At 44.6% G+C, this 27,576-nt stretch overlaps 1 protein-coding gene across 3 annotated transcripts in view; it reads left to right on the forward strand.

Moving 5' to 3' along the window:
• epoa (erythropoietin a) overlaps positions 1 to 18,135 on the forward strand; it is a 41,742-nt gene extending 23,607 nt beyond the window's left edge. For all 3 annotated transcript variants that reach the window (XM_078533831.1, XM_078533832.1, XM_078533830.1), the window contains exons 4-5: positions 4,634 to 4,798; positions 17,323 to 18,135. In XM_078533831.1, coding sequence (XP_078389957.1) covers positions 4,634 to 4,798; positions 17,323 to 17,469 — 312 coding nt within the window. In that variant the 3' untranslated portion in view covers positions 17,470 to 18,135. The remainder of the gene's footprint in view (positions 1 to 4,633; positions 4,799 to 17,322) is intronic.
• Positions 18,136 to 27,576: the final 9,441 nt, after the last annotated feature.

Genomic DNA, 27,576 nt, shown 5'->3' on the forward strand with positions numbered 1-27,576 from the left:
CATCAAATCTAGAGGTGTCATAGATGGGTTTCAAGAGCATATGAGCTGAGGAAAAGGTAGAGTCGGACAATGTTACAGATGAAGAAATACGCATCTTAGTGATGGTGTGGATATGTGTTCGGAAGCTCATCGCGAGGTCGCATATGACACCAGGGTTGCAAATAGTCTGGTTCAGCATCACAGTTGATGGGTGAAGTCAATTGCTAGGGAACAGAATTTGTAGCAAGGACTCAAGACCATGGCTTTGGTCTTCCCAATGTCTAATTGGAGGAGATTTCTGGCCATCCAGTATTGGTTTAGCAGTGTGATAATTTAGCAGTAGTGTGAGAGTTGAGAGAGACGGTAGTGAGGTGGAGCTGGATCGTCAGTATACATGTGAAAACTAATGCTGTGCTTTCGGATAAAGTCACCGACAGGCAGCATGTGGATGAGAAATAGGAGGGGGGCCAAGGATAGATCCTTGGGGAAACACCAGAGATCATGGTGTTAGAGGGGGAAGAGAAGCCATCGTAAGTGATACTCTTGCTATGATTGGATAGATAAGAATGGGGCTGGGCACGTGCAGACCCACCCAGATGGGCAACAATGGAGACAGCGGCAAAAACAGAAACAGAAATACCTGGAAAAACTCAGCAGGTCTGGCAGCATCGGCGGAGGAGAGCACAGTTGACGTCTCGAGTCCTCATGTCCCTTCAACAGGGCTGTTGAAGGGACATGAGGACTCGAGACGTCAACTGTGCTCTCCTCCGCTGATGCTGCCAGACCTGCTGAGTTTTTCCAGGTATTTCTGTTTCTGTTTTTGTTTTGGATTTCCAGCATCCGCAGTTTTTTGCTTTTATAATGGAGACAGCGGAGTAGGATGGTGTGGTCAACTGTATCAAAGGCTGCAGACAAGTCAAGAAGGATGAGGAGGGATGGTTTACCTTTATCACAGTCACATCGGATGTCATTTGTGACTTTGATAAGAGCCATTTTGGTACTGTGGTGAGGTGGAAATCTGATTGGAGGGATTCAAACATGGAGTTCCTGGAAAGATGGGAATGGACTTGGGAGGTGACAACACCTCAAGGATTCTACAACTTTTTTTATCTTTGAAATTGCATCAATTTTTGCTGACTAGTCAGCATTTTTGAGTCGGACAAGTGGAGTAATGCATATAAAATCGATGTGAGAGAATCTTGGCACAAGATAGCTGGAGTCGGAGGATTAGAAGCAAAATTGTCATCTTCAAAATCCTTGCCATCTTCACTATTTCATGACTTAGTTCTGGCATGGGTTGGTTCATGCTTTGATGGAAGTTTGAGAGATCAAGGAGTCATCAACTGCGACATAGTCAGGGTGGAAAACATCAGCGAACATCAATACTGATAAAATCTGTAACACCATGAGAAATCGGTCTTTTCCTTGCCAAAAGCTTTCAACAGCGACCCGTGAAGAGTTTGATAAGTCCAGCTCAAAGCTTAGAAGAGGTATCCATTGGAAAACGGACAAGTTTCACATTCATCAGCCTGGAAATTTCAAGATGCACAGGGCAATTTTCCCTAATGTTTAACTAGTTTCTACACTGAACTTGAAATTTCCAGTCCAGAGGTTGGATGTACTCCTGAGGGTTTCGAGGCTGAATCCTATTGTCTTTTTGCCAATTCTGCAAATCTAGTGGGTTGAAGTCATTTAATATTGCTTGAATGTGCCCATGAATCTTTACATGGTTAAAATTCTTCAGATAAATCCTAATACCAGTTTGCGAAATCTTTGATGTCCAACCACAAGATGAAGGTTCACCAGACTAATTCCTGGGATGGCAGGATTGTCTTATGAGGATAGATTGAGGAAACTGGGCCTCTATTGTCTAGAGTTTCGAAGAGTGAGAGGTGATCTCATGAAACTTACAAAATTCTTACAGGGCTTGACAAGGTAGATGTGGATAGGATGTTTCCCTTGCCTGGTGAATCTAGAACCAGGGACACAGTCTCAGAATAAGGGGCAGACCATTTAAGACTGAGATGAGGAGGAATTTCTTCACTCAGAGGGTGGTGAATCTTTGGAATTCTCTACCCCAGAGGGCTGTGGAAAGCTCAATCATTGAGTGTCGTCAAGACAGAAATTGATAGATTTCTGGATACTAATGATATCTAGGGATATGGCAATATTGAGGAATTGGGCATTGAGGTAGATGATCAGCCATGATCTGTTTGAATGGCGGAGCAGGCTTGACAGGCCGAATGGCCTACTCCTGATCCTATGTTTCTATAGCCCTATGAAGAATAGAAGAAATGTTGCAGAAGCGGGTGGACCTTGAGGTACAAAATCAACAAAAGGAAGAGGCAAAGGATGAAGCTGACAGAAGGGAGTGGCAGAGAGATATGGCTATAGAAAACTTGAGAGTTTCAGAAATCTGAAGACTTTCAGGGTAAACTACCTAATTGTCAATTTTACTCATAGAGTCCATAGGATGGTTGGTATGGGAAATACTCTGTTATTTCACAGAGGCTGGGGCAGAGGCACATGGATGAGGAATCCTAGAAAGATCTAATATGTATCTAGTGCTATTGTACCACTTGCTGGCGCTGGATGTCTAACTTGATGTTATATTTGATGTAGTGCCACAATGTGACACCATCATTGTTAAACTTGTATAATTTGGCCTCAAATGGAGTATTGCATCCATTTCTGGGTGCCACCCTTTAGGAAGGATATGAAGGCATTAGAAAGAGTGCAGAAAAGATTCATGAGAATGATTCCAGGGATGAGGAACTTCAGTTACGTAGCTAGATTGGAGAAGTTGGAACTGTTTTCCTTAGAGAAGGGAAGGTTGAGAGGAGATTTGATTGAGGTGTTCAAAATCATGAGGGGACAGAGTAGATAGGGAAAAAATGTTCCCACTGGTAATAGGATCGAGAACGAGAGGGCACTGATTTAAGGTAATTGGCAAAAGCAGCAATGTAGACATGAGGAGAAACTTTTTCATACAGCGAGTGGTTAGGATCTGGAATGCACTGCCTGAGAATATGGTGGAGGCAGATTCAATCGAGGCTTTCAAAAGGGAATTGGATTATTACCTGAAAAGGAAAAATGTGCAGGCTATGGGAGAAGGTGGGGGAATGGCAAAGCTTGGCAGGTAATTGGTATGTCGATTAATAAGGATTGGAGAATTGTACAACGTAATGCATGGTGGTGTATTCTGCTGCTGAAGTCCAGCTGTGTGTGTTTTGGTGTTCCCATTGAAGCTTTGTGGTATAATAATTGTGCTGAGGGGGTCAGTTAGAGATTAATTGCCAGATCAATTTAGGGGTTAAATATTTTTCTTCAAAGGAAAATTTGGCTCCTAATTCAAAGTTAGGTTTTGATTCAGGGGATTTTGTTTTGAAAAAAAAAAACAACTGGTTTCCTTTCTTATGTATTTTTCTGAGTGATGCAGAATATATCTGCACACCAAGGGTCACTGACAATTCTCGAAGTGAAGCTATTTCTGAAACTGAATATCTGCCTGTCTGATATCTAATTGTGTGTCCAACCTGAACCTATCACACTTCAAAGTGTCACGATTGAAAAGAATCACACTCAGAGTGTCCACTTGAAGGTACACACCACTCTTGGACCCAATTGCCTGACAAACATTACACTCCTGAAGTAGCAGCAGGTCACAACTGACCAGGTGGGGCAATGTGCCAAGGACTAAGGAGCATCTTAAAATAAATTATCTAAGAAGAGTAAGCAGTGAGGTGCAAACTGGCTTCAGGATGTGACCAACAGAAGTGCTTATCTACAGCAATTAAATTTTAATGCCTTTAAAGGACAGGCCACAGCCCCACCTAACCGGCAGAATATTATATTGTCCATGACATGGTACACTACTCCTGCCCTTATTGATTAGTTCAAGCTGTCAACGTTAAGTAAGACGGTTCAAGCACCACTCTCAGAATTGCGCTTAATTGAAAGTCTCGTACCATATTGAAGGAGTGTTGCATTGGATGAGACACCATCCGAGGCCCCAATCTGTCCCCTCAGCTGGGCATAAAAGACCCTTGGCGATATTTTGAAGAAGATTATGGGAGTTCTCCCATGTCCTAGCTGATATTTATCCTTCAATCAACATAATGTTTTTTAAAAATAGCTGATTATCGCATTGCTGTTTGTCAGATCTTGCTCTGCACAAATTGGCTACCGATTTTTCTTACATTACAACATGAAGCTTAAGTACTTCATTGCTGTAAAGCACTTGGGGATGTCCTGTGGTCTTGTAAAGTGCTATATAAATGCAGGTCATTCATTCACAAGTACACTGCAGGTGTGGCTGCTGGCAAAATGTCATTGGTGAGATGCCAAGTGTTGTTAGTACAGCATATGGGATTTGTTTTGATTGTCATATTATGGGCTACTTTATGAGTACTTCTGCTATAATGCATAAAGGACTGATCGGGTGGTCTAGGCGAGGAGGGGAATTTGTAGGGAGTGAGGGTCAGGAAATTGCAGGCCCACTTATTTGGAATTTCGGTCTGACACTTTAATGGGACGTTTCAATGAGCCATTGGACGATTCTCTCTCCACTAGCGCTGTTTCGTGCCTCAATGAGAGCTAATATTTTGTTCCATTGGGATGATCAAACACTGCATTAATTTTTGTGTCTCCGCAGTCGAGAACGAAAGCCGAGGAGGTTCAGACTGGCCTCAAGCTGCTCGCTGTTGCAGTCCAGAAGGCCCAGAACGTAACTGTCAACAGCAGCATGCTGTATCTAATAGAAAGGAGCTACAGTAATATCCGCAGCATAACGCAGATGGTGAGAAGTTTCAGCACACCGGTAAGTGGTGCAAGTAAGTTCATAGGATACAGAGAAAGTTGGGGAATCGAAGGTGGAGTCTTAGCACCCTTTAGTGGGATGTGGTGAGGTGGCGGGGCGGATGGGGGTGTTGGTAGTCTTTGCAGCTACCCATTTTCCATCTTTGCAGTTTTCATCCTTTCCCCCCTTCCTGTAGTCGGTATAGTTGACTGATGCCTGTTGCAATCCATAGGACAGCGGGCAGTCCATCTATGCCCTGCCTAACTGGCTGTGTGCCATTGGGATGTTTGACAATGGAGCCATCACAGCCAAGCCCAGTGCTGCCCTCCCACGGTGTCCACATATATAAAGCCCGCTCCGAGTGTTTTGCATATTGATCGGAAATGGAAACTTTCCTAGCCTGAGGAGAGACCAATTGTAATGTCCGCCTCTAACCTGAGTAACTTAGCACAAAGCGGAGGAACCTGATGCAGGACATCATTTTGAATATTAATTAATAGATGAATATTTGTTCTGTACCAGTTGGATTTCTGAGCTGTTCGTCAGACGTGCTAGCAATGAGAAATTATTGAGCCCAACGTTACACGGGAGCGGGATTAACATTATTTGAGATTCACTTAGTAACAAACGATAGCTGAGCTCAACAGTTGAAGGAAGCTGAATTAATATCAGGAGAGATACAGTGAGGAGGTTCACTAAATTGGTCCCTGGGATGAGGGGGTGATCCTATGATGAGAGGCTGAGTGAATTGGGTTTATATTCTCTGGAGTTTAGAAGAATGAAAGGCGATCTCATTGAAACCTACAAGATTCTGAAGGGGCTTGATAGGGTGGACACTGAGAGATTGTTTCCGCTGGTCGGAGAGTCTAAAACGTGGAGTGGGGTGGGGCGGCACAGTCTCAGGATAAGGGGCCGATCATTTAAGACTGAGATGAGGAGAAGTGACTTCACTCAAAGGGCTGTGAACCTTTGGAATTCTCTACCCCAGAGAGTTGTGGATGCTCCATCGTTGGATACATCTAAGACTGGGAGATTTTTGGTCTCTCGGAGAATCAAGAGATATGGGGAGCAGGCAGGTAAATGGAGTTGAAGCCCAAGATCAGCCATGACCATATTGATTGGCAGAACAGGCTCGACAGGCAGTATGGTTTACTCCTGCTCCTATTTCTTATGTTCTTATGAGAAACACGGCGCAATGGCTAGGAGGAGGCACTGGCCCTGACCATGTGAGGGAGCTGCATTAACATCAGTCGAGATGCAGTCAGTAAATCAGGAAGTTGGAGGGGTGGGAGGTACTGGGTCCTACAGTGGGGAAGCTAGATAAACACACGATGGAGAAAGGGAGAGAAGGATACATTGATGGGGTGAGGTGAAGTGGGGCGAAAGAGGCTTGTTCAGAGTGTAAACAATGACGGTGACCTTTTTGAGCTGAATAACTGAGTTGTAATGATGCTTACTGATCATATGGCCCCATGGTTTAGGAGATCTGTGTAGAGTTAGTGGATCTCATCCATGTTCTGGCAATGCAATAACACTCGGCCTCCGGGCTAGAAAAACATAGAATGATTCAGCGCATAAGGAGGCTATTTGGCCCCACTGTCACTGTGCCAGCTCTTTAAAAGAACAAAATTAGCCTGGGATCCTGCTCCTGGAGAATGCTGAACTTTGGAAATTGGGCAAGAAGAGGATTAGGCTCAGCTGTAATTCGTCCAATGAACCGCCTAGGTTCACACAGGCTGAACTCAGCAAGGGTCCTTAGACAGCATTTTCCAAACATTAAATCTAAGGGCAGCAGACACATGGGAACACCACCACTCACAAGTTCCCCTCCAGGTCACACACCATCTTGACTTGAAACTATATCACCGTTCCTTCACTGTTCCTGGGTCAAAATCCTGGAACTCCCTCCCTAACAGCACTGTGGGTGTACCTACACCACATGGACTGCAGTGGTTCAAGAAGGCAGCTCACCACCACCATTTCAAGGGCAAGTAAGGATGGGCAATAAATACTAGCTTTGCCAGTGACACTCACATCGCATGAACGCATTTTTTTGAAAAAAGGACACTTGTATGAGATATAGCAGGGTAAACAGTCAGGCAGAACCATACTATAGTCAGAGTCAGCACCTTCAGGGGAGGGGAAGAGAAATTTGGGAAAAACAGAATTACTTTTATAAAACGTTGCTGAGTTGACGAATAATTTCAAGAGGTGGAGTAAATAACCAGAGTGTGAGCTGTTAGTGTAGCTGACGATGCAAGGCAGCTGGATTAATCTGTGTGGTTGCATTGACATGCTGGTTAGCTGAAGTGCCTGTACCGATGATAACTAAACTCTGTCATTCATCGGGCTCAGGAACTCCTCCACGTCATCAATACTCACTGTTTAAACAAAAATACTGCAATGCCAAAACCGAACAAACCAACAAGTGATCTTTTGAGTAGTTTGGTTTCTAAGGGACTCTGTCTTTAACATGGCAGAAGGGAGTGAGTTGGCAATTCCACAGTGATGGGATGTCAAGTTCCCTTCCAGGGTCATCTCCCTGCCCCCCCCAACCTCCCACCCTTACTGAGCCCGAGTGTTACTTAACTTTTCAGCTGGCTTTGGTGACCCTGCCTTATCCCCTTCCAATACAGGGCTTTTTTTTCCCATTGACGCCTGCAATTTAACCTAGCAGCAACCTTCAAATATTGACACTGGAAAAAAGGCAGGGGATAAATAAAAATAATGAGCCTCACTCCTGCTCTGTGTCACGTAACCCATCCTGTCGTTCGTTCCCCATGCCTGGGGCCACAGGATATTGACCTCAGGATGCAATCAACAGTTTATTGGATGAGGAACAGCTTTCTGTGAATAGGGTTAGCTTTCCTGGAATAAGATTGCCGAGTGGCTGGCTATAGATTGGAAAGCTCAAAACACAATTACATCTTCAGTTTCAAACCTTCACATGTTAGTTCATAGAAGCATCCTTTCATCTGTACATGTCAATATGTGTATTTTCTGCCTCTTTTAAATCATCTGCCTCTCTCATTTTTATTAATTCCCCCCACCCCCCTCCCCAGCTTAGAGGCTTAGAGCTTGGCCCAGTCAGAAGCATAGTTCCCTCCATGTCAAAGGTTTGTGGGTTCCTGAATTAAGGCTTGAGTTTGTAACCTAGGCTTTCAGTGCAGTGCCAAGTTGTAAGGGGTGCTGATCTTTTGACTGGGAAGTTAACCTGTTGCTGGCAGATGGTAAAGAGGCCATGGGCGGGTTCAGGGAGGAGCAAGAAGTTGTCCTGATCGACGGTCATTACCCCCTCAACGCATGAATGCATTTTTTAAAAAAAGACACTTGGATGAGAGAGAGCAGGATAACCAGTCAGGCAGAACCATACTATCATCAGAGTCAGCACCTTCAGGGGAGGAGGAGAGAAATTTGTGAAAAACAGAATTACTTTTGTAAAACATTGCTGAGTTGACGATGCAAGGCAGCTAGAATGGGCTGAAAAGAGAAGCCAAAGCTATTTGTGGGCTAAACAGTAAAATAGCAGTTATTGCAAAAGATTAAGGCCAGGATTTGTAAGATGGCGGGGTTTCCCTGTCTGCCGCCCAGAGGGTCGGCGGGGAACACATCCGTTGACACTGCCTGCCCCGTAGCCATTTCACACCCCAACAAGCGTCAATTGGCTGCAGGCGGGGCTTCCACCCCTCACTCGAGAGGAAGTCCCACCTTAGAGAGCTGTTGATTAATCTGATTGGCCGGCAGCTCGCTGGTCCCTGCAGCGCCAGAAGCTGCCATGGACAGGGCTGGGACTGCAGGCAGAGCCCGGGGCTGAAGTCCTGGGATTCCAGGAAGAGGCAAGTTTTGGGGGTCTCAGGGTGAGGAGGGTAGGAGAGGCCCAGAGGGGTGGACAATGGGGGATTGGGGTATCGGGGGAGAGTCCAGGGTGGGTTTGCGGTGGAGGGGAGGTCCTGCAGTTGCCGGACCTTAAGGGACTGGCGCCTGAAGTTAGAAGGGGGTTTCTGATGGAGGCGCCCCTGCCCCCTTCAGCCAGAGGCTTGAAGCCGATTATTTTCGGGCTCCCCCCATACCCAGGAACTTAACAGCCCTTAAGCGGTCAATAATTGGCCACTTAAGGGCATCAATTGTGATGAGAGTGGGCTTCCAAGGCCTCACCTCACCCCCACCTTCCGCTCCCCCCCCCTCCCCGTGTAAAATTGCAGAGAGTTCAATACCAGCGGGAACCTAGCGAGAATGCCATCCAAGGAATGTTACGCTCATTCCCCACCTACAAACCCGCTGGCGGGGGGAATGTAAAATTCAGACTGACCGCATGGTGTGAAGTGCTTGGGAATGTTCTATGACATGAGGAAGGTGCTATATAAATGCAAGTAAAGCAGGTAAGAAGGAGAGGGAAACCATCCTAAAGTGAATGGCTTGGGCTTAAACCTCAGACTGTGCTAGGAGGGGGACTCAAATTAGATTGGCGATTTAAAATGGCATCGGAGAAAACCAAATGAACATGTCAGTTTTAAAAAATTTATTCACAAGATATGGCTTCGCTGGCTGGGCCAGCATTTATTGCCCATCTCTAATTGCCCTTGGGAAGGTGATGGTGAGCTGCCTTCTTGAACCACTGCAGTGCCTGTGGTGTAGGTACACCCACAGTGCTGTTAGGGAGGGAGTTCCAGGATTTTGACCCAGCAACAGTGAAGCAAGTCAGGATAGTGAGTGGCACAGAGAGGAACTTGAAGCTGGTGGCGTTGCCATGTGTCTGCTGCCTTGTCCTTTTAGATGTTAGTGATTGTAGGTTTGGAAGGTGCTATATAAGGAGCCTTGGTGAGTTCCTGCAGTGCATCTTGTAGATGGTACACACTGCTGCCACTGTACGTCGGTGGTGGAGGGAGTGAATGTTTGTGGATGTGGTGCCAAATCAAGTGGGCTGCTTTGTCCTGGATGGTGTTGAGCTTCTTGAGTGTTGTGGGAGCAGCACTCATCCAGGCAAGTGGGGAGTATTCCATCAGACTCCTGATTTGTGCCTTGTAGATGGTGGACAGGCTTTGGGGAGTCAGGGGGCGAGTTACTCACCGCAGGATTCCCAGCCTCTGACCTGCTCTTGTAGCCACAGTATTTATATGGCTGGTCCAGTTCAGTTTCTGGTCAATGGTAACCCCCCAGGATGTTGCGAGTGGGGGATTCAGTGATGGTAATGCCATTGTATGTCACCAAGGGCTGATGGTTAGATTCTGTCTTGTTGGAGATGGTCATTGCCTCACACTTGTGTGGTGCGAATCTTACTTGCCACTTGTCAGCCCAAGCCTGGATATTGTCCAGGTTTTGCAGCATATACTGTGTCACAAACCACTCTGCTGGTGCAGCTGATTCTGTGTCTTTGCTGGTTAGCCTTTTTCTGTCTCCCCACTGAAGCCCGCCAACACCCCCCCACCCTCACTCCCACCCCCAAACTCCCTTCCCAACACTGAGAAAATGGAAGTAAGCTTGGAGCAGGATTCTATCTCCCAACTATCCTGATTCTTCAGAATAATATAAATGGTGTCCCACTCTCCTAGTTGCATTTCCGAATTTCAAAATACTTTCAGATCAATTGCAACCTTCGAGCCAACTTTGCAAAGTTGAGGGATAAAGTCTGATATGTTCTAAGTTCCTGCCTCCCTCACCTCAACATTTCTGTGGTCAGTTGGATTAACATCTTACCTCATTTTTAAAATTATGTTGAGCCTTAACTTGTGTTACAGCCTGTCAGAATGGAATAAATGTTTGAAACACCTGATTAAAAAGCGTGAAAATTTAGACCGAAGCCCACTGAATTTTTATTATATAGTGATTTTTCACAGCAAAGAAACACAGACTGTTTCACATTAAGTACATTAGTCTTAAGTTCAGTGATTGTTATGTGGGTAAATGTAACAGCAGTTTTGCACACAGCAAGATCCGACAAAACTGCAAAGTTGAATGTTTTAGTGGTGTTGGTTGAAGAAGATATGTTTTGTAGGGTACAGAGAGAATTACCTTGCCCTAAAGACTTGGAGTGGGGCTTGAACCCAACCCGTGACCTTTGGACGCCAAGACCAGAGTGCTAACCCTGACAGTGCAAAAACTGTTAGGTTGTGTAATTATGATTTTTTAGGACCTGCGTTTTTCTGGTTTCAAAGTTCACAGGTTGAGAGGTAACAGCAGTTGAGTACTTCCTGTTGGGATAATGGTACTGTAAATGCAGTGAGGTGGTGGACAGTGTGAAGGAGAGCAGGAAAGTAGGGTGGAGCATAAAGGAAGACAATTGGAGCTTGTCAGAAAGGCATGGCAATAATCGTGGGAGATTTTAATTTACATATTGACTGGAAAAGTAAGATGGGCAAAGATAGACTAGATGAGGAGCACATTGAATGTTTTTGGGAATGCTTCTTAGAGCAGCATGTTCCGGAGCCAACCAGAGAGCAGGCTATACTAGACCTGGTATTGTGCAATGAGATGGGAGTGAACAATGATCTCATAGTGAAGGCACCCCTAGGTAGCAGCGGCCACAATATGATTGAATTTTACATTCATTTTGAGGGAGAGAGGAGTGGGTCTGAGACTTTGTTTTTAAACTTAAATAAGGGCACGAAAGCTGAGCTGGCTAAAGTGAATTGGCAAATTAGGTTAAGGGATAGGTCAATAGAAATGCAGTGGCTAATATTTAAGGGGATGTTTCAGAATACACAGAATAGATACATTCCAACAAGTAAGAGAAGGTCCAAGGGATGGGCACACCATCTGCGGTTAACTCGAAAGGTTAAAGATAGTATCAGACTTAAAGATAAAGCATATAATTGTGCAAAGACGGGTGGCAGTTCAGAAGATTGGACAGAATATAAGGAACAGCAAAGAATGACTAAAAGACTAATACGAAAGAAAGCTAGCCAGAAATATAAAAACAGATAGTAAGAGTTGTATAAATATTTTAAAAAGAAGCGAGTTAACAAAGTGAGTGTTGGTCCTATAGAAATTGAGTCTGGAGAATTGATAATGGAAAACAAGGAGATGGCAGATGAATTGAACATGTATTTTTCATCAGTTTTCACTATAGAGGATACAACTGACATCCTAGAAGCAGCTGAAAACTAGGAAATGGAAGTGGGGGAGGAAGTCAGGAAAATAACAGACACCAGAGAAGTGGTACTGAGTAAATTGTTGGAGCTGCGGGCTGACTAGAGTCCGGGTCCTGATGGACTTCATCCTAGGGTCTTAAAAGAAGTGTCTAGTGAGATAGTTGGTTTTAATTTTCCAAAACTCCCTAGATTCAGGGAAGATCCTATTAGATTGGAAGATAGGAGACAGAAAGCGGGATACTACAGGCCAGTTAGCTTAACATCTGCTGTAGGGAAAATGTTAGAAGCTATTGGTAAAGAAGCTATAGCAGGGCATTTGGATAAGCTCAAGGTCATCAGGCAGAGTCAACATGGTTTTGTGAAAGGGAAATCATGTTTAACCAACCAATTGGAGTTCTTTGAGGAAGTAACAGATGCTGTGGATAAAGGGGAACCAGTGGATGTACTGTACTTAGATTTCCGGAAGGCATTTGATAAAGAACCACATCAAAGGTTACTGCAGAAAATAAAAGCTCATGGTATAGGGGTAACATATTGGCATGTAAAGAAAGTTGGCTGGCTAACAGGAAGCAGAGAGTAGGCATAAATGGGTCTTTTTCAGGTTGGCAAGATGTAACGAGTGGTGTGCCACAGGGGTCAGTGCTGGGACCTCAACTGTTCGCAACTCCATATAAATGACTTGGATGAAGGGATGGATGGGATGGTTGCCAAAGTTAGGTAGGAAAGTAAGTTGCGAAGAGGACATAAGGAGACTACAAAAAGATATAGATAGGTTAAGTGAGAGGGCAAAGATCTGGCAAATGGAGTACAATGTGGGAAAATGTGAAATTGTTCGTTTTGGCAGGAAGAATAAAAAAGAAGCATATTATCTAAGTGGTGAGAGATTGCAGAACTCTGAGGTGCAGAGGGATCCGGGTGTCCTAGTGCATGAATCACAAAAGGCTAGTATGCAGGTACAGCAAATAATTAGGAAAGCTAATAGAATGTTATCATTTATTGCGAAGGGAATTGAATACAAAAGTATAAAGGTTATACTTCAGTTGTACAGGGCACTAGAGACCACATTTGGAGTACTGTGTACAGTATTAGTCACCTTAGTTAGGGAAGGATATAAATGCGTTGGAAGCAGCTCAGAGAAGGTTTACCAGACTAATATCTGGAATGGGTGGGTTGTCTGATGAGGAAAGGTTGGATAGTCTAGGCTTGTATCCACTGGAGTTTTTAAGAGTAAGAGGCGACTTGATTGAAACAAATAAGATCCTGAGGGGTCTTGACAGGGTGGATTTGGAGAGGATGTTTCCTCTTGTGGGAGAATCTAGAACTGGGGGGGTCACTTAGAACTAAGGGATTGCTCATTTAAAACAGAGATGAGACAAAAATTTTTCACTCAGAGGGTTGTGAGTCTTTGGAACTCTCTTTCTGAAAAGGTGGTGGAAGCAGAGTCTCTGAATATTTTTAAGGAAGAGGTGGACAGATTCTTGGTAAGCAAGAGGGTGATAGGTTATCGGGGGTAGGTGGGATGCAGATTTCAGGTTACTATCAGATCAGCCATGATCTTATTAAATGGCAGAGCAGGCTCAAGGGGCTGAATGGCCCACTCCTGCTCCTTGCTCGTATGTTTGTATGAGAGCACAATGCAGTGTCAATGAAGGCTGGGACTGTAAGGGTTGGGAGCAGCAGAGCCCAGCAGGAATGCAACACTGAACCACAGTGCAGAGCTGCAAGAGGTCGGAACAATTAGTTATTTTGGACATGCTGTTTGTTTGGACAGTATTGCTTCCCAAAACTAGAACCGTCTTTACCAATATTTGCTATAATTAGCTCCAGTCCTAAATCCCCATCTATTTTTATGGGAAACCGCCCATTGATAAGGGATTGTAAAATATAAAAAGTCCTGTGAACTGTTTATTCAAAATTAAACAGTGAGTATAAGCATTTCAAAAATAAAACACTTGACTGTACCATTAGCTTATATTTTTGATTGTAACAGTAGACAGTGAGTGCTGATGGTAATGTTAAAGAAGACAGGAGCGAGTGAGTGACTGTGCCCCAAGGGAACATAGGGGTTTAATTAAGAAGGTACTTACAAGGGACACTGGCTTGGATATTAACAGTGGGTGAAAAGTGAGGCCTTAAGAATAGCAGCGAAGCAATAAAGTTTTGGTTTGGTGACATTTGGTGTGACTAATGATAAGTTCACACTTTGAATTTATACATTAAATTCTGTGTCTACGGTCACTAACTATCTAACTTCCTGCTATGATTGCAATTGAAAATACCAATGTAAATATTGTGGCTACATTTCAAAAATGGGGACTTCATTGGTTGTAAAGTGCTTCGAAACATTGGTGGTCATGAACACATTGTATAAATGCAAGTCTTTCTTTAGAATGGAAATCCTATATGTAAACAGTAGTCTGTCACAATGTAGTTCCAGGCTATTCCCAGTAGGTGGTGCTGTTTTAATTAAAAAAAAATATAATGTCCTCCTTACCACTCTGTATGTTTAGGAAAGCCTAATATTTATTAACTGACCATGGGTAACTAGTATTTAATATTCTGCTGTTGAGGGAGGGTGTTTACAGAAGAGGATGCTAAGACTATGTAGCAAGTGCAGTTAGTCTGTTACCATAACAGGCTGGCTCCAGGTGCCAAAAGATACTGTTTATCATCTTTGTCAGTTACTGCAGCTGTCTGCTTCTTGTCACTTAGCTGTTCCCATACACAGTCCCTCCAGCCCAGATATGACCTTGCAAGCAGAGAGCTAATGATAAGTCAAATTGTAGCTTACATTTGCTCAAGGATGTTCCTGGCTTGTCCTCGTGCACCAACTTGCGTTTATCTAGTGCCAGTAACCAGGTTAAGTTTCCCAGGATGCAGAAAGCATGTGTCAGCATCTGCAGGAGATGAGAGGAAGGCAGGGAAGAACACTTCCCTTGCCTAAGACATCAACGATCCATCAAACTGAAGCTCCATCTGCTTGCCGTGGTGCGGAGCATGTTTAGTTAGCACTCCACTGCACTGTCAGAAGAGGGGGAAATTCACCCAATCTCCCGACCAGTATTCTTCCCTGGACCAACAACATCAAAAACTGGCCTCTCATCAAGCTGTTAGTTGCGGGATCTTGCTCTGCACACACACACACACAAAAAAAAGACTACCCACATAACAACAGGAATAAGCAGTGTAATTCATTCAAATTGAACCATTAATGAGATGTTTTGAAGAAATATGCTTTGAAGAAAGAAGCACTATGTAAGCGCAAGCTCTTTAGGTATTTTCTTTCATTGGTGACTAGATAGGCTCCCCATATTTCGCTCTAAAGTTTGGAGAAGCATTATTGCACCGTATAGAAACGAACAGTATGTAAAGTAATTAAGGTAGAATGCAGAAGTGGAAACCTTGCCCCATCTCTTGCATCCCTTTGTTGCTTTATCTGTCAATATCTGTTCAATTTCCTATTTAAATTGGCCCAAACTCTTCCCCTCTCCCTTTGTACCCCCACCTCCCCACCCACCCATAATACACCTGCACTCCATTTTCTTTGAGGGGCATGTTCGGTTGCGGAGATGGGGAGGTGGGGGAGGCAGTTACCCTGAATCCCATCATGGCACAATATTGTGGGTCAGTAAACCAAGCTGCCAATCTCCGCTGCTCGCTAGCTTTGGACAATGTGTACACAGTAACCCTCTGCCAGTGGTTACTGAAGAAAACGAGCAGGGAAGCTACAATTAGCCTCAAAACCCAAGGCTGAAAAAAAGAGAGGGCCAAAAAAAAAAAGCACGGCTAGTGATCCCACTCTTATCGTTGCCTAATTTGCACCCCCCCACCACCCCTGCTGGAAAGTAGACCCATTCATGCGCAAGATTGACGACAGGATAAGGCTGGACCTCCTTGGTCGAATAGCTTGCTGATAATTATTGTTTAGGGCCACTTTTTGAAATAATGGTAGGTTGGAGATCTTGGTATTGGAGATCTGCCAGTGCCGATGGAACTGTCCCCAGCATGAAATAGGTCTTTGAGAAAAGAGGGAAATAGAAAATAGGTGGAGGGAAGGATGGGCAAGAGGTGGTGTCCCTGAAGCAGACTAATTCTGGCCGTGCCATGGCACAAGAGTGCTGCTATGTGAATGAAAAATGCACTGCCTCAAAATCTTTATTGTGCCTCTAACTGCTCTAAATTTAGTCTCTGTAGTCAGTGGTACCTTTGAGCACCAGTATTGTAAGAATGATACAAAAAATGTGAAGTTAAAGGGCAAATAATAAGGCCCACGGGGTCACAGACAATCTGGTGCACTTGTTACGCAGGAGGTTTGCAAACACTGGGGTACGGTACATGTGGGGACAGGTCTGTCACTGTATAACACTGGAGTACAGTACTGGTGAGGATAGGTTTGTCACTGTTTAACACTGGGATACAGTACTTGTGGGGACAGGTCTGTCACTGTATAACACTGGGTACAGTACTTGTAGGGACAGGTCTGTCTCTGTATAACACTGGGGTACATTACTGGTGTACATCAATATTGTTCAGGATTACCAAACATACGTCCTGTCCATCAGCACAGTGTCAGGTGTTAACCTTTTCCGTTACCAGACACACGTAGGAACATAGGACTTAGGAGCAGGAGTAGGCCATTTGGCCTTTCGAGACTGCTCCGCCATTTAATAAAATCATGGCTGATCTGATTGTGGTTTCAACTCCACTTACCTGTATGCCCTGTTAACTGGATCCATGCCTGTTGATAAACTTAAAACTAAAATACAGAAGCTTTCTTTGCTGCAGAGTTTATTGACTTAGTTCACAGTCAACACTACTCCCACCCGCCAGTGTCCCAGCTATCCCCATTTATAGGTGTACAAATACCCATCACTTGTTTAACAATGTTATTGCCATTAAACCTTAACAATGTAATTAATAAGACATTTATGTGCCACTGCATAACCCTTGCCTCCCTTGTCTATCAAAAATCTGTCTAACTACCTTGAATATATTCAATTACCCAGCCTCCACTGCTCGCTGGAGAAGAGAATTCCTGATTTATTTGCGACATTGAATTTAAATTCCCCCAGCTGCCGTGGTTGGAAGTGAACTTAAGTCTCGGGATCATTCGTCCATGCCTGTGGATTACTAGTCCAGAAACATAGCCACTCTTGCCGCTCTTTAAGGGTGGGTGTTGTGCTGGGAATCTATGCATTCAGAAGTGAGATTGAGACTGCTCAACGTTGAATAGCCATAGGCACATAACAGCTGGTAGACTGGGGAGAGAGACTTCCAGCCTCATAGGTAGAGTGACGGGCCCTAATGGTCCTTCCCCACCCTTCCTTTCCTGGGTCTCAGTTTGAACCTATAGTCTCCTGAGTTGAAAGTCTCCCTAGTGTGTACTTACGCAATGCACTCTCTTCCTGCTGGTTGCTTGCATGACAGATTAATATGTCCTCTTTTGCTTTTGCGCAGGATACCCTTAATCGGGAACGGGAGTTACAGACCACCTTTAACACGAGAACACTGAGAACCATTTTTCACGCGTATTTAAATTTCTTACAAGGGAAAGTCAGACTGTTTTTCCTTGACACAGAAGCCTGCAATCTGACGACAAGCTGATAGCCCCAGTTGAACGCCAGCAGACTCTGAAAGAGCCTATTGATGCAGATTATAAGTTGTAACCTTTGCATTCTAAGCACAATACTGTATAGTACCAACAGGAGCAGAAAGAGAAGAAAAATAAACAAAAAGGGAAAGGAAGAGGATGGCCTGGTTCATTTTGGAATATAATGTTCGAAAGGAAAGCTAATTGTCCAACTCTACACTGCCTGGACAACCCAGCCACAGAGACTGTGGTAACCTGGATGCTCAGGGTATAAGGACTCGCAATTTTTTGAACTCGAGGACGAGAGAGAGAGAGAGATAACCCGCACCCGAGGAGTCATTTTGAGTATGACACATCTACAGCAGAAAGTGTCTGTTAATCAATGGCGTAGCTTGCTGCTGAGGGCATTGTTTTATGGAGTTCTGTGAATACGGGATGCGAGCGTTTCATGTCTTTTGTACTTTTTAAGCTCTGTCAGCTATTACGCCTCAGATCTTTGTATTGCTTAACTCGTGGACTAAAGTTCACTGGTAACCTGTTAAAAGCATTGTAGAAATGATGAGAACTAACTTGGCCAAATGTTTTGTGAGTTGGTGGGGGTGGGGGAAGGGTTAACACTAATGCTGAGCCATTGTAGATCAGTTCTATGTTTATTAAAATATTATAACTATTTAAACATATTGTCCTGTACACTGTGGGCTTGATTTCCAAGAGCTTAATTTCTGCCTTTTGCATTGTGAAGCAAGTCCTAAAACATGTGTTTTTTCCACACCTTTATGTAATTATTGATGTACTGGCTGCTCTCCCATCGCATTGCTCTTTTGATGCTTGAAGCATGATTGTGATCTTTGGCTGCTCCTTTAAGACCATTGCTCCAACATTCATCGTGGGAAGTGGACTAAATAGGCACATCCTGGGGTCAAATCAAGGGCAATGAGTTATACAAACAAAAAAATGCTGGAAGCACTCAGCAGAGCAGGCAGCATCGCCACAGCTTTCTCTGTTTTTATTTCAGATTTCCACCATCCGCAGTATTGTTGCTTTTGTTTTCGAGGCTGCTGAGTGTCAGCTTGTCTCAGCGGTAACAGGTTCACGTGAATGGAGAGGGTTGAGAGTTCAGGTCCCACTCCAAGGCCGGAATCTTCCGTCCTGGAGTCTGAGCTCTGTGCTTGGTGCAGAAGTCAGAGTGATTTCCATTGGGGGCGGTGGGGGGAGGCTGACCGCGTGCAATCTTGCGCTGGTCAGCTCATTACCTATGCATCCGTGCAGAGCTCAGCGAATCTCATGACAGGAGCAGGCAGGAAGTCGTTGTCCCCGCCATTACCTCATGGGGCTGAAGGTCCATGTGCCATATTTAAAGAGCACCTGGACAGCCTGCACTATCCTTTCTACCTTTGCCCGGCCTCAGCTCCACCATTTTCTCTTAACCTATCCTCGGTCATCCTCCACGTAGCCTGCACTACCACCACCCGGTCTCAAGCATAGCCTGGCATTTACGGACACTCCCCAAAGAGGACAATCCAGCGGCAACTCCCCATTAATCATGAAAGAAGTTGACCTCGCCAGGTGCACGCCATTTATATAGCGTTGTGAAGATGATCGTTCTAATTTCTCGCTGGCGGGAACTTAATTTGAAGGGGGAACTTAATTCCAGTGAGGTGGCCTTTTAAAGAGCATGCATTGCATTTTTAAAATGTTCGTTCATGGGATGTGGGCATCACTGGCTGGGCCAGCATTTATTGCCCGTCCCCAATTGCCTTTGTTCAGAGGGCATTTAAGAGTCAACCACATTGCTGTATGGGTCTGGAGTCACATGTAGGCCAGACCGGGTAAGGACAGCAGATTTCCTTCCCTAAATGACATTAGTGAACCAGATAGGTTTTTGCAGCAATCGGCAATGGTTTCGTGGTCATCATCAGATTTTATTGAATTCAAATTTCACCATCTGCCGTGGTGGGATTCAACCCCAGGTCCCCAGAACATTACCCTGGATCCCTGGAATACTAGTCCAGTGACAATACCACTATGCCACCGCCTGCAAAAGGGCTTCCCGACATTGTCTGTTGGGAAACTTGACCTGCCTTTAACCCACCTTTTAAGTCCGAGAACATCATTGCTAAAGTTCACTCCGCTGTCAGGAAACTAATTTTTGGCCTCACAACGAATTAAAATCCCCCACCCACCAAGCTTCCCTCCATGGGCGGGACCGGAAGATTCCGCCCCAAGACTGGAGCACATGGGCCAGGCTGACACTTTAGTGCACAGTTCAAGGCACCGTCTTTGGGAGGAGACATTAAACCAAGGCTATGTTTGCCTGGTCAAGTGGACACAAATGATCCCATGACACTCAGAAGAACGGGGGAGTTCTCTCAGTGCCCTGGCTGATATTTATCTCTTGATCAACACCACCAGGACACATTCAGTAGTCATTTATCCGATTGGTGTTTGTGGGACCTTGCTCTACCCCAGGGGACAATACTGGTAATGTTACTGGACTAACAATCCAGAAGCCCAGACTAATGCTCTGGAGATGTGAGTTCAAATCCCACCATGGCAGCTGGTGGGATTATTAATATATCTAGAATAAAATGTTCGTCTCATTAATAATGATCGTGATACTACTTATTTGCATAAAAACCCATCAGGTTCACCAACTCCCTTCAAGGAGGGAAATCTGCCGTCCTTACTTGGTCTGACCTACATGTGACTTGCACAATATGAATGACTCTAAACTGTCCTCTGAATTCACTTCCTCCAAATAAAAGGTGTGGCTATGGGTACCCGTAAGGGCCCCAGTTATGCCTGCCTCTTTATGGGTTATGTGGAACATTCCTTGTTCCAGTCCTACTCAGGCCCCCTCCCGCAACTCTTTCTCCGGTACATCGATGACTGCTTCGGTGTCGCTTCATGCTCTTGTCTGGACTTGGTAAAATTAATTAATTTTGCTTCCAATTTCCACCCCTCCATCATTTTCACATGGTCCATCTCTGACACTTCCCTCCCCTTCCTTGACCTCTCTGTCTCAATTTCTGGTGATAGACTATCCACCAATATTCATTACAAGCCTACCGACTCCCACAGCTACATTGACTACAGCTCCTCACACCCCACTTCCTGTAAGGACTCCATCCCATTCTCTCAGTTCCTTTGCCTCCGTCGCATCTATTCTGATGATGCCACTTTCAAAAACAGTTCCTCTGACATGTCTACCTTCTTATTTAAGCAAGGTTTTCCACCCACGGTCATTGACAGGGCCCTCAACCGTGTGAGGCCCATCTCCGGCGCATCCGCCCTCACTCCTTCCTCTCCCACCCAGAACCATGATAGGGTCCCCCTTGTCCTCACTTACCACCCCACCAGCCTCCACATTCAAAGGATCATCCTCTGCCATTTCCGCCAACTCCAGCATGATGCCACCACCAAACACATCTTTCCTTCAACCCCCCCCGGCGGCATTCTGCAGGGATTGTTCCCTCCAGGACACCCTGGTCCACTCCTCCATTACCCCCTACACCTCAACCCCCTCCCATGGCACCTTCCCATGTAACCGCAGAAGGTGTTACACCTGCCCCTTTACTCCTCCCCTCCTCATTGTCCAAGGGCCCAAACACTCCTTTCAAGTGAAGCAGTACTTCACTTGCACTTCCCTCAATTTAGTCTACTGCATTCGCTGCTCCCAATGCGGTCTCCTCTACATTGGAGAGACCAAATACAGACTGGGTGACCGCTTTGTGGAACACTTTCGGTCTGTCCGCAAGCATGACCCAGACCTCCCTGTCGCTTGCCATTTCAACACACCACCCTGCTCTCATGCCCACATGTCCGTCCTTGGCCTGCTGCAATGTTCCAGTGAAGCTCAACGCAAACTGGAGGAACAGCACCTCATCTTCCGACTAGGCACTTTACAGCCTTCCAGACTTAACATTGAGTTCAACAACTTCAGATCATGAACTCTCTCCTCCACCCCCACCCCCTTTCTGATTCCCCTTTTTCTAATAATTTATATTTAAAAAATATATTTTTCTTTTCCCACCTATTTTTAAATCTTTATCATTTTATCTCCACCTTTTAGCCCATTTTGATCCCTTCCCCCCCCACCACAGCCCCACTAGGGCCATCTGCCACCTGTTTGTCCTGTTTTCTACCCTTCATGTCACCATTAGCACATTCCTTAGATAATATCACATCAACACCCCTTTGTCCTTTTATCTACGACATATTTGGCAATCTCTTCTTTGCCTCCACCTATCACTGGCCCTCTATCCAGCTCTACCTGTCCCACCCCCCTCTACCAGCTTATACTTCACCACATTTCTATATTTCTTTAGTTCTGATGAAGAGTCATACGGACTCGAAACGCTAACTGTGTTCCTCTCCGCAGATGCTGTCAGACCTGCTGAGTTTTTCCAGCTATTTTTGTTATTGTCCTCTGAATTGTCCTGGCAAGCCTCATTTGTAGGGGACTCACCACCACTACTCAAGGGCAATCAGGGAGGGGCAATAAATGCTGACCTTACCAACAACGCTGCATTTGCCCATGTTTACAGCAGTGACTATATTTCAAAGTGTCATGCAGCACTTTGAGGCATCGTGAGCATATGGAAGGCATTCTGTAAATGCAAGTTTTTCTTCAGTTACTGTTGTTGTCGTTGCAAGTTTTCTCTTGTACAGGAGCCAAATTACCTCAAGGCCAGAAGAAGATCGGGAGAGAATGACTGGCTTTCTCTCATCTTTTTGGGTTTCTAGATGTGTTAAGATTATTCAATTGTGAGTGCTGTTTTATGGAAAGAGTGAAGGTTTAAGTTTGACAGGTGCAAAAGAGTCTTCAATACAAAATGTAGAAAAGGTTTCAAATCCACTGCGCTTTGAAAAGTCCTCACTGCCACCTGGCTCAGGAATGCTCAGCAAATTATGCAAGGTAACAATCTGAAAAATCATGTACTAAATAAAATTTTTAAAAGATCCTGAAGTTGCTGATGTGGCACCTCCTTAGAGGGTGTTGGGGTATTTGAATTGTGAGTTGGCCTAGAAGCTTAAAATTAATCGAGACACAATGTCTCACAGTGTGCTTACCTTCATCCTTAGCCCTTCACCTTGGCTCAAGACAAAAGTGCCAACGTTACATTAACTTGTGTTGGGTCGGTATGGCTGAATGGATTCGCAGGACAGTGCCCTATATTGTTGGGAAAGGTCAGAAATCTCTGCATGCTGTGTTTTAGAACACAGCTACTGCTGGTCTACAGCATGAGGATGAATCCAAAAAATGAAAAAAAAGTGTTTTTCGTGACCACTGAATATTTGAAAGCACGTTACAGCCGAAGAAATACTTTGTGAAGTGTGGCCTTTTTGTAATATAGGAAGCACAGCAGCCAATTTTGCGCACACCAAACTCCCACAAACAGCAATGTGATAATGACCAGATAATCTGTTTTTGATTGAGGGATAAACACTGGGGATGACTCCCCTGCTCCTCTTCCCAATTGTGCCATGGGTTGTTTTGCATCCACCTGAGCAGGCATATGGGGGCCTTGGTTTAACATCTCATCTGAGAGACAGCACCTCCAACAGTACGGTGATCCTCAGTGCTGCACTGGAGTGCCAGCTTTGATTTTTTGTGTTCAAGTCCTGGAGCGAGACTTGAACCCAGAACCTCATGACTCAGAGACGAGAGTGCTACCAACTATGTCATAGCTGCCATGGTCTGATCCCTAGTTTGTGCCAGTTTAGCCCATCCCAGTTGTGGTGATCTCTGGCTAGGGAGGGACTGGTGTGAGGAAAATAAATCAGTGAGGCTTATATCACCATCCAGGGGTAAGTCCAGAGCAATTGCATCTAAACTCTCTTCACAGGGGTAGAGGGGTCATTCGCAAATAATTGCACATTTTTGCCTCTAAATCACAAGAAATCATTGTAAAAAGACTGATCTCCATTCTGTTTTTTTTAAGTTGTTCTAACAAACCATGACACATTGAAGTTTGATGGCTGGAGGGTAACAGAAAAATGCTAGACATGCCTTTTTAATACTTAATATTTGTTATATATTACGCACGTGCGCGCACACACATACGGATCCCCCTCTAGCATTGCTCATAATAAATTGGATGAAAGTATTTCCTTAAGACAGAAGCATTATACAACAACCTGCATTGACAGTACCTTTAACTTAATAAAACATCTCAGCGCTTCACAGAAGCATTGTGAGGCAAAATTTGACACAGAGCCACATGGAACATATGGACAGATGAACAAAAGCTTGATCAGTGAATTAGGTTTTAAGAAGCATCTTAAAAGAGCAGAGAGAGGGAGAAAGACGGAGTGGTTTAGGGACAATGTTGCAGAGGTTAGGGTCTTAGCAGCTGAAAGCACAGGCGCCAATGATGGAGCAAGTAAAATCAGAGATGCTGAAGAGGCCGAAATTAGAGGAACACCGGTATCTTGGAGGATTTGGGAGCTAGAATATGGGGGAAGACCTTCAAGGGTTTTGAAAATCAGAATTTTGAGATCGAGGCATAGCTTAACTAAGAATCAATGTAGGTCAGCGAGGACAGGAGTGGTGAGTGAATGGAACGCCACGTGAGTTAGGACACGGGCAGCAGAGTTTTGGATGATGTCAAGTTTACAGAGCTAAAACTTTGGCCGGGATTTTCCAGCCCCGTTGTGGCGGGACCTGCCGTGGGAGATTTGGCGGCTCAGCCAAAAGTCCATTGACTTTTGGCAGGACTGGATGAACCAGCTCAATGGGTTATTCTTCTAGTAAGGCGCAATTGTGTTTACGTTGTTGCTTTGAGGCCAGATACATCGCCGTTCCTTCACTGTCCTTCGCTGGGTCAAAATCCTGGAACTCCCTCTCTAACAATACTGTGGGTGTTCCTACAATACACAGACTGCAGCAGTTCAAGAAGGTGGCTCAACACCACCTTCTCAAAAGCAATTAGGGCTGAACAATAAATGCTGGCCTAGCCAGCGATGCCCACATCCCGTGAATGAATAGAAAAACAAAGTCTAATTGCTATAAGTAAAGACAGTTTGAGGTCGCTCAGTGAGGTTTGCAGCTCAGAAATACCCAGCATTTCAAGATCATTTTGCACGTGTAGCCAAGTGTGATATCAAGAGTGTGCTGTGTTTGTTTCTTAATTCCATTAATAAATGACCAGATACATTTGAGGACCAAAGTCATGGTTCAACTACCCAGAGCAAAGAAACAGTAAAAACTGGGAAATAAGAATACTGGTCCGAATTGGTCTTGTATACCTTAAAATGGAAAACCTGTAAAAACTGGGAAATAAGAGTACTGATCTAAACTGTTTTTTCCCTCTGGGTATGTGTTAGGGCCCCTGCTCTTTATGATATATATTAATGACCTATACTTCGGTGTACAGGATACAATTTCAATATTTGCGGATGACACAAAACTTGGAGGTATTGTGAACTATGAGGAAGATGGTGTTAAACTTCGAAAGGATATAGACAACTTGGTGGAATGGGCTGACAAGTGGCAGATGAAATTTAATGCACAGAAGTGTGAAGTGATTCATTTTAGTAGGAAGAATGTGGAGAAACAATACAAAATGAAGGGTATAATTTTGAAGGGGGTGCAGGAGCAGAGGGACTTGGGGCTTTACGTACATAAATCATTGAAGGTGCAGGACAGGTTGAGATAACATATGGGATCCTGGGCTTTATAAATAGGGACATAGAGTACAAAAGCAAGCCAGTCTTGAAGAACCTTTATAAAACACTGGTTCAGCCTAAACTGGAGTATTATGTCCAGTTCCAGGCACCACACTTTAGGAAGGATGTGAGGGCATTGGGCAAAGTGCAGAAAAGTTTCACAAGGATGGTTCCAGTGATGAGGAACTTCAGTTATGTAGATAGATTGGAGAATCTGGGACTGTTGTCCTTGGAGGAGGTTGAGAGGAGATTTGGTAGAGGTGTTCAAAATCATGAGAGGTCTGGACTGAGGAGGTAGAGAGAAACTATTCCCATTGGTGGAAGGATTGAGAACAGAGGACACAGATTTAAGGTAATTGGCAAAAAAACAACGGAGACATGAGGAGAAACTTTTTTACTCAGCGAGTGGCTAGGATCTGGAATGCGCTGCCTGAGAATGTGGTGGAGGTAGATGAAATCATGGCTTTCAAAAGAGAATTGGATCAGTAACTGAAAAAGAGAAAAATTCAGGGTATAGTGAAAAGGTGGGGGAGTGGCACCAGGTGAATTGCTCTTGTGGAAAGCCAGCACAGACACAACATGCCAAATGGCCTCCTGCTGTGCTGTAACTGTTCTATGATTCTGAAAATAATTCTCATCAGTGACCATGTTCTGCTCATTCAGCAGCATAGAGTTTTTGCTGTCAGCTTGACTCATTCCTTAGCAAATGGCAGAGCAGGCTCGAGATGCCGAATGGCTTACTCCTGCTCTTAATTCGTATATATGTATGTTCATAAGGCAAGTGTCTTCTCTCTTCAGTGTTACAGGGTAGGAAGGCTCCAGGTTCAACAGATTGATTGTTACCTGGGCAGTCTTGGAAGTGCTACAAGAGAAGGGGCCAGACTTCTGGTTCCAATTGGCATATAGTGACTCCCAACATATACAAGTGTAGATTCTGGGGTAGGACAGAGTTGGGATTTTAGCCACAGTCGATATACCGCTGCCCCTGTCAGAACTCACCAATGTCCTCTTGGGAAAGGTATCACAGAGCACTCAATGTCCGTGGAACTGTGCCAAGTGAGAGAAGTGGTGCTGCCAACATCACACATTTGACACTTGTCCAGAGTCAAAATTACCCCAACGAGCTTTACCCCTAATTCTGCCACCTCACTTTCTTCAATATTTTTTGATCCCAGGTGCTTTGCCTTTCCTGCAGGAAAATACCTGAACTTTAAGCTGCACCCACCACTCAGACACTTTAAGGATCCATAGCATGGCAAACTGGCACACTCTAGCACTGAAATACCAATCCAACACCAATTCAAAATGCTTTCAAGCACAAATAAATAAATGTAAATCCATCTCAGAATAGTTTTGACCCTGTGTCTTTTTATACAATGGTCAGCCAATTGTGACCTTTCCACTTTGGGTCCTTGTAGAGCTGCCAATATTTGCTCAGTTTGTCAGCTTTATTCTAATTTCAATTCAAGTGTAATCTGGTATGCAAGGGATTGCTTCAAAGCACTGACAAAATATCCCTGGTTTGCTACTTCCCCCAAGGGTTGTGCTGCTATTGCAGCTGGTGCTTTTTCTTTAGAAGGGGGTGGCCCTGTCATGATCTCAGTGACACCATCTAACACTCCAAAGGAGGCAAACTGATGGTATCCGGGGCTCAACTTTGGTGGGTTCCACAACCCGCCAACAGGGGGTCGTGCACAACGCATACCTCTATTTAATTGGCCCTGAGCAACCACAATGTGCTAGACACCCAACTGAGCCCAGAAAGGGGACGAGGCAAAGGATAATGGTAGGTGGTTCTGCCATGAGTGAGTTGCAGATTCAGAAGAGGAATCATCAGACATCTACTCTCATGCGCACTCTTCCTGGAAGCCAGTTACAATTAGAGATCTGGGAACTGATTAGGGGAACAGGAGCATAATGGTAATGTTACTGGCCGAGTAATCCAGAAGACTGGACCAATGCTTCAGCGACTTGAGTTCAAATCCCACCAAAGCATCTGGGAGAATTTAAATTCAATGAACAAATCTGGAATAAAATGCTGGTCATGTTAGTACTAATCACAGAACCACTGAATTGTTGTTTAAAAACCCATCTAGTTCACTAACGTCCTTTAGGGAAGGAAATCTGCTGTACTTACCCAGTCTGGCCTACATGTGACTCCAGATCCACAGCAATGTGGTTGACTCTTAACTGCCCTCTGAAATGGCCAAGCAATTGATGGGCAATAAATCCCTGCCAGTGACACACAAGAACAAATGAAATAAAACTGATGTGTTTGTGGCCTTGGGGATCTCAGAAAAGGATATGATCATGGTGCAATTCTGAGCAATGATGCAACAACAGGCAGGGAACCCCATAGGGACACTGAATATTATAAATGATGCAGGAAAGGTAACTTGACACACTATTTCAGCTTAAACCACAGTGAGTGTGAAGTAGGATCACTGGTT

The sequence above is a fragment of the Cetorhinus maximus genome, chromosome 34 (genome assembly GCF_964194155.1).
Source record: "Cetorhinus maximus chromosome 34, sCetMax3.hap1.1, whole genome shotgun sequence".
In the NCBI taxonomy this organism is placed as follows: domain Eukaryota; kingdom Metazoa; phylum Chordata; class Chondrichthyes; order Lamniformes; family Cetorhinidae; genus Cetorhinus; species Cetorhinus maximus.